Source organism: Sphaeroforma arctica (assembly GCF_001186125.1).
Source record: "Sphaeroforma arctica JP610 unplaced genomic scaffold supercont1.1661, whole genome shotgun sequence".
NCBI lineage: Eukaryota > Ichthyosporea > Ichthyophonida > Sphaeroforma > Sphaeroforma arctica.
This window is the reverse complement of record NW_014038897.1, coordinates 4922-12387: the sequence shown is the minus strand read 5'-3', so window position 1 is coordinate 12387 and position 7466 is coordinate 4922. Positions and strand designations below refer to the sequence as shown.

At 43.3% G+C, this 7466-nt stretch overlaps 2 protein-coding genes across 2 annotated transcripts in view; one reads left to right on the top strand and one right to left on the bottom strand.

The window, feature by feature from the left end:
* Positions 1-517: 517 nt before the first annotated feature.
* Positions 518-4899, top strand: SARC_11386 (hypothetical protein; the record flags this gene model as incomplete). The annotated part of the gene is made up of 14 exons (XM_014294532.1): positions 518-559; positions 935-1008; positions 1147-1427; positions 1532-1640; positions 1777-1861; positions 1967-2085; positions 2260-2386; positions 2623-2714; positions 2868-2955; positions 3115-3321; positions 3437-3694; positions 3841-4033; positions 4121-4206; positions 4329-4899. 14 exons carry the CDS (start codon positions 518-520, stop codon positions 4500-4502), a joined length of 1935 nt encoding a protein of 644 aa, XP_014150007.1. The 3' UTR covers positions 4503-4899.
* Positions 4900-5209: 310 nt separating this feature from the next.
* SARC_11385 (hypothetical protein) overlaps positions 5210-7466 on the bottom strand; it is a 3515-nt gene continuing 1258 nt past the window's right edge. The window contains exons 2-4 of the mRNA XM_014294531.1: positions 6411-6507; positions 5603-6098; positions 5210-5394 (exon numbers count right to left, since the gene is read on the bottom strand). Coding sequence (XP_014150006.1) covers positions 5373-5394; positions 5603-6098; positions 6411-6507 — 615 coding nt within the window. The 3' untranslated portion in view covers positions 5210-5372. The remainder of the gene's footprint in view (positions 5395-5602; positions 6099-6410; positions 6508-7466) is intronic.

Here is a 7466-nt window from a genome sequence, read left to right as displayed (position 1 = left end):
TAGCAGATGTTGTCACGCTGGTGACTATTGCGATTTCGGGTGTGGTCATAGGTACTTCTAGCTTTGAACACGATTCATGCCGACCATTTTTCATTCTTGGGGCGGTGTTGGAAAGTATACGAATATACGTTGAGTTCAGTATCGATTTATTGACTTATTATCACAACATTATGATTGCCATGCGACCACATGTCTTGCCGTAGCGTCGCGCCGAAATTACCATTCTACAGGCTTTGTTGCTCTCTGTTGCATTCATTTTCTGTAGATTTCTCAAGGTTTTAGTAGTGCCTGTACTACCCACCATCAGATATTGAATATCTTCACGCCATTTGCGATTCTTCTCTCCGTTGCAGTACTTTCATTCCTTCTTGTTGGGATTGCGCTGAAGAAGCTCAAAAATGGGTCCGGATCTCCAGTAGCGGGTGTACCAGATGCGGCCTTCATTCAACATGAAACTGGAAGAGACAAGTCCTTGTCTAATCCAGGTCGTGCACCATCACATAAATATGAATTCATTATGTTTCGAAACATTGGGAATGATCTGCCACCCCGACATGAAGTATGTGAATGTATGACAATAATTGTGACGCGAACGACTTTCCGTGCATGTTACTGTGAGCCGTGCTTCTTGTCACCGTTTAGCCATACAATGCTATATGACATCTTGAACATCGGTGCCAGTGCGTCATATTTTTCTTGTTGCTTGTTGCCTTATGCATAGCTGAATAATTTTGGTTGTGGTGTAGAAAACAAATCCGTGATCATTGTCTGTAAATACGCCACTCATATGATTGGGGTTGTATGTAATCGCTTTGATTGATCTTGCTACATTGCGCTATTTCGTGACAAGTCGGAGCCTGATTCTCAAATTCCGGTCTTTGCATTGATTTCTTATTTTGTTCATTGACCATTTTTACCTTTTCACCTTTTATAGGTTGGCCAAACTTACCGAAATGTAAAATTTGTATTGGAGAATGAAAAGCAGTTTGACGACCTGGAGACGAGATGGTATGTCATAAAAAGCAAAGTAGTCCCCTTTGAATTTCTTTTTCTGACCAGGCAAAAATTGGGCCGAATTCGATTTTACCATCAATATGATAACCTGAAGCCCTTATGCATTGCGAACCGGAATACATGTCACCTTAGGCTACTGAACAGACTGGTGAACAAAACGGAAGAAGCGAGAGTTATATCATTGCTCAAGGCACACAATCAGAAATGGATCAGCTCTCCCTTCGAACTAGACGAGTACAGCAAAATGGAGTTTCGTTTCCAAGATTTTCGTGACAATCCCGATATAATTCGCTCCAATGAATTTCGGAAATGGAAATCAAAGAAACAGGGCGAACTCATGGACCACATTTACCACGACAAAAACAGATACATCATGCACAATAATGAAGCTAGAAATTTGATGATTGCCGAAGGTACTATTAATTCACTCAAGTTCTTTGTTGGCTTTTACGTACTTGTTTGTAGCATCGAAAGGAAGCCATTCAATACGGTTGGGGTTCACCATTTTCAATTGTAGGCAAGCTCGTGGGTGCAAAATGGATTCTACCATGGGATGGCAATTGCTTTCTAACATCTTCGGCCTGGAAGAATATCACGACTTCGGTTCGCAGCCATTCGGATAGCAAGTATGAATGATATGTCAACGTCATCTTGTCGCACCGGTTTCATCTGTTGTCGATTTTTTTTGCCGTGAGTCTGGGAGTTTCTATCTGGTGGCAGTATACTGTGTTGATGGTCTCTCCACTGTTCTCTCATCTTCAGGTACTTCTGGGTTCCTATGGAGCGCCTACTAGAAAGCAATGATGTTCTGTTTGATCCCGCTTTCAAGCCCAGGTTAGAAGATGAGGTATGGATTCGACATGTTTCTGTCCTTGGTACAAGTGCGCAATGTTCATTCGATTAGTTCTATTGAATGCTCTTATAATTCTTCTTGTGCTCGGTGTTGTTGCAGCCGCAACTGATTTTTCGATATGATGCGAAAGAAAAGTTCAATGGAGATATGCGCTACGGTCGACGATCGAAAGTGGAGATGCTATGGCGACTGCAAGTGCCAGGGCCTTGGGATTCATGGTAATGATATTATGCCAAGTGCGACATGTATTTCAGCGTATAAGCACAGGATGCTCTTTATTTTCTCTCAGCACGTATGATCGATATATACACGAATTCTATGATTCAAATGTGAAATCCCAATCTGTGCAATCTAAGCTCGTCTTATAATTTCCTGTCTGTTGTCGAATGAAGGGGCTACCATCCATGGGAAGAACATTTTCAAACATGGAAGCCCTCCACCGACAAGCCTCCAGGTGTAGGGCAAATACCTGTAGCCGGATGGGTAGCTCGGTTGTTCTCCGGTAGACCCAAGCTTGAGGTTAGTTCAAGAATCCATAATGGTTTTGCACAAAATGTAATTGATGACTACGTACCGGATTTGTCAGCCCCTGTTTTTATCACACCGCATTTCACCGAAAACAAGTTATAGAAAGTTTGGGGCAGAAGAATGCCGGATTCTTGAATTGGACGCACTCTAGGCAATTGATGTATGCATTAATACTCAAGATCAAGCGCACAAAGTGAACCGGGTATTGTTCTTTATCTTTATATTAGACAGATTTGATTGGACGAGGGCTTGATCGCGTCGTGGCCATTCGCTTATTAATTGACCATTGTGACGCTGACGTCGCGCATAACATCTACAGGTAAGTAAATCGTAATGTGCTATTATGGTGCAGAGCATTTTTAACACGTCCAGTTTCGAACTGTTTAATTTGAAATGATAGGTAGCCGATTTTTTTGCAAGAGAGGTACTTCATACTCATGGCTTCATATCGCTTCCCACCTGCTGTATATAGTTTCGATGAAGACTCCCCGCTTATGTGGGACATGGATGTTCTTGAGAAGGAAAAAATTGAAGCAAGGGCCAGCGATGCAGAGATAACGGTACGTTGTACCCGACACCGTCTTTGATACGAGTCTCATCTTTCGACTAGTGCTCGTTGGATAGTTTCATATCATCCGCTGCCCATTGAGTCCCCCGCAATACAAGTATACCAGTCATGCTCGCTCATCATCATGTGCATATCCTTCTGTGACCACCAGGTTCTCATCAATGAGCTCGTCGCCATATGCGATACGTACCTCTCCGCGGGGGATGAGAGTGAGGAATCTGAACTCAGTTTTGCAAATAGAGCAGCTCAAGTGACTGCTCTCGCCCTCACATCGTTTCTGACAGGAGAAGTGCGCTACGCCAAGCATGCGGCCCAGCTTTATGTGGAGTGGTTCAGTCAAACCGAGGCGCAACAAAAGGTGAATGTAGACGCTTTGCCACTTGACTACGGTGTTCTGATACTTTGACTCTTAAGGCGTTCGTGTACAGCTATGCTCACTACTAGACAAATAATGTTGTCAATTCAATATTCAGGTATCAGACATGAAAAAATTCAAACTGTGTGCATACTTGCTGGACTCGTTAAGGATGCTCAAGCACTCGGGTACGCTGAGTACCGAGCAATATGCCGGTATACGAACCTGGCACGCCTCCTTCCTGGAGATGGTGCTTTTGAACAACAAAATGGCAGCCAAGAACAAGGCATTGATAGGCAAAGGAATGGCAGATGAGAACGATTTCCCTGCGGAGTACTGGAGCAAAGGCCCACAACCGGTCTTGTACGATGCTCAAGTATGTCTACCAGGTTCATATCTATTTTAGTCGATAGAGAATTCTACGCCTAGTTTTGTCCATGATTTTCATCACTGCGAATATCATCGTGTGGACGTACGATCGAATGAATTGTGATCTCAAGCTGTACACTACGTTGATCCCAGGTGGCAGCGATATCCGCATTCACCGGCGATACGATACAGTTCCTGCACACGGTGGAGCGTGCGAAGATGAAGATGACCGCTCGCATTCGAGATCAGGGAGACATTAGGCCACCTAAACTGAAGGATCCCAAGGCTTCCGATGTGCTAGAGCTCGAAGCCTGGCTTGAGCTTTCACGGCTGGCTTCAAGAGCAGGTAATTTGAAAGATGACAAGCGTTTTCAGTGTTTGTATTGACTATACTATTCATGAGATTCATCTGAACCCCTCCCGAAATCTCCAGGCGTTGACTTATACGGCTACCAGGGCTATGACGCGCCATCAACAAAATTGCCGTTGATACTAGCAGCCGTGAATACGGCATTGAAAGTATGTCGCTCATCGCCCAGTATTAAGCTCGATCGGCAATTTTGATTTTCTCAGTTTAAACATGTACATGGTGCTTCGAGGATAAGCATTCACGCCCTTCCCTACATATGATTCATCTTCAGGCGGTCAACAAGGATTACATTGGCTATGCCAGTCATTGGCACTTCACAGCCCGAACACGATATCCAATCAACGATCTGGTGTGTACAAATACACTTTGTCCAGAGATAATGAGTACATACCCCGAAGCCACCCCCCCAGTATTTCCTGTGTGGCGTTTCGGGTTGAATACTTGAGACATACTAAGGTCCATGTCGCAAAACAAAGAACGCATAGACACCATCCGTGACGTTGCCTGCGAGTATGGCAGCAGGTCATTTACAATCCGAGAACAAGCAAATAGCAGCGCTAGTGCGCAGAATAATAGAGCAGACTTGGATTAGAAAGCCTTCTGTTTACCGAGCCAGACTCGGACACAGTCATGTTTAAAATACTTGACACAGTACCACGTACAGACGTTGCTACCCGCAGTTGTGGTATAATGGTCAAGGAAGGAGTCAGCCACGCTGCTGCAGGTGACCCCATGTTGTACTTCATGCGCACAAGGCGCATACAGGCTGTGCGATAAATCGACTACAAGCCGTGGTGAATAAGAATACTTCTCCTACGACGCCCGACTGAATAAAAGTCATGACAATCTTCTCTCACGGACTCTATAGAACTAAGATTTAGCTAACGGCAGATCAAAAGCCCATGCTTCAATTGCGCCGCGAGCACCGAACACGTAGGACACTTCATATGTGCAGAAAAACTAATGCCGTGATAGGACTACGCAAAGCATGCATCTCCTCGTGGGTCACTCCTATGCGTACGCATGGGATCTTTATATAACTTCAGACCAACCAGTGCGTATATATTGCGAAACGCCGACGACAAATTTCTGTACTTTAAATACGTTGATATTCCACGCAGGGTTCTTCGACATTCGAACGCGATCATATAACAAGTTGACCAGATTTTAATATGTAACTAATATATTCCGAGAATTGGTTCTATCCAAATTCTATACTCAATTCAGCTGTTTTTTTTTCACCAAAAGAGAAGGAAACATGTAGTTGCCCGCTTGTCTATTCCACATGTTTGATTTTAATACTAGATTGCTGCACTTAATCGGCAGATACGGCAGGTCTGGAAGGGAGTTAGAATAAAGGGGGAAGAAAAAAAAATCAGAATTGCTTCGGAAGAATTTGCATGTCAAATAATAAAATGTAGTGGCCTGAAAGCTGAACTTCAGTTCCATCTATATCATGAATCCACCATAACCATCTTCACGGCTATAATAACCGAGAAAAGATTAAGACACAAGACAATTCAAATATATCCCAAAACAATTTACCTGGCCCATTCGACGTTCAGAATCAAGTGATCATAACCATAGCCGCACAGCTTGTCGATCGCATTTTGCGCATCATCCTTTCGCACATAGTTGATGAACGCGAAGCCCTTGGATAGACCAGTGATCTTGTCCTTGGCCAAAAATATACGCGTAATCATTCCGAACGGTCGGAACAGCTCCTGTAAGTCACTCTCCCGTGTATCCTCAGACAGATTCGTCACACGCACGGTAGTCGTATCGTCATCGCGGCCTCCCATCCTTGAACCAGCTGAGGCAGATGCACTAGCACCGCCACGCATACTGGGAGGTACATACGCACCAGTGCGACGCTCAGGCTCGGGTTCGGGTTCGGGCTCCTCTGGCATGGAGATGGTGTCTTTGTATGGACATCTGGCTGAGAAATGGGCACCTTGGCATATACGGCAAGAAACAATCTTTGACGACGTCATCTTCTTGAGAGGATCGTCCTCTTCAGGCTTGTCCAGATCTTTACTGCCTGTGGAATACGAATGATGAAGAAAGATTAGACAAACAATAACAAAGAAATTTAATACTGAATATGGATGGCTGCTGGAAGCGTGGACACTCGGGAAAATAACAGCTCATACAAAGCTTGAAGAACAAATCTTGGTATCTAACAGTAGGAATACTTGCCGGTAAAGCACACCTACACATGTCTGTCATTCATAAAAAGCCCACTTACGGCACAAACCCTAGTAGTTCTTGATTGAATAGACTAACAATACATTTTTTTGGATCATGCATGGCAATGGAAACGAGCACAGTCCACATTCAGACGCGGACATACTTGATGTGAGTGTGAGATATACATCATCAGACACTGAGGTTGTATCCGATTGCGGTCCCTTGGGAGCTCCTTTGGCATCTCCAAACCTGGCCCATCCCTAAAAAAAAATGAAATATAAAACGTTAGTAGCGAATAATCGAGAATAAAATCGTACATCTGGTTCCATACAATAATTGATTTAGCCAACATATGTTGGTAACACATACGCGGCTACGATATATTGCTGCCATATATAACATCGACACAGGCTGTCACGGAGGAACAAACCCGTGCGTCAGCAATCACATTCAGTATATGTAACCGAGTTCTTTTCTTGTAGGGCATACTTACAATGCGGACCCAAAGTAGATATTTGGCTGCACGATAAAAGAAAACGAATCTCTTGACATTCAGTGATGTAGCAGCAGGCGTACAAAAGTAGTAGAAATTGAGTGTACCGCCAATGTATGTATACGCATGCGTGAGATTAGATGTCACTATTATTATTAAAGTTGAAATCTATCATATGCTTGTGATGTTTGACTGGTTGGCGAGAAATAGGCTGGCTAGAAATGGGGACGCATGTTCTATAGCCCGAATGGTGACGCGAATACAAAATCACAAATGGCAAATTATGTGTATATGCATATACATATGCATATTACACACACACACACATATATATAGTCATACAATCAACGGCTAGAATACTCGTCTACATGTCGCTCATATACAGTCGCGGAAGACTCATAACGAGAGAATATGCCCCAAGCCCGCACAATCTATACGAAGGACGATATACGCAATTTCGTCACAAATCATATTATATCATAGCGTGCAATTGTCGCATACTAGACATCTAAAAATCCAGTGCAATCTACGATGAGAACATAATACATACGTTCACCACAAATCTATAGTTCGAATTCTGTTATCCTACATACTGCTAAAACAATAAAAGCATACACACATCGCATTCAGTACATGGTTCCATAAACACAAACATGCATACACACACACACACACACACACATATATATATGTACATATATAAATTAATACATATACATATACATA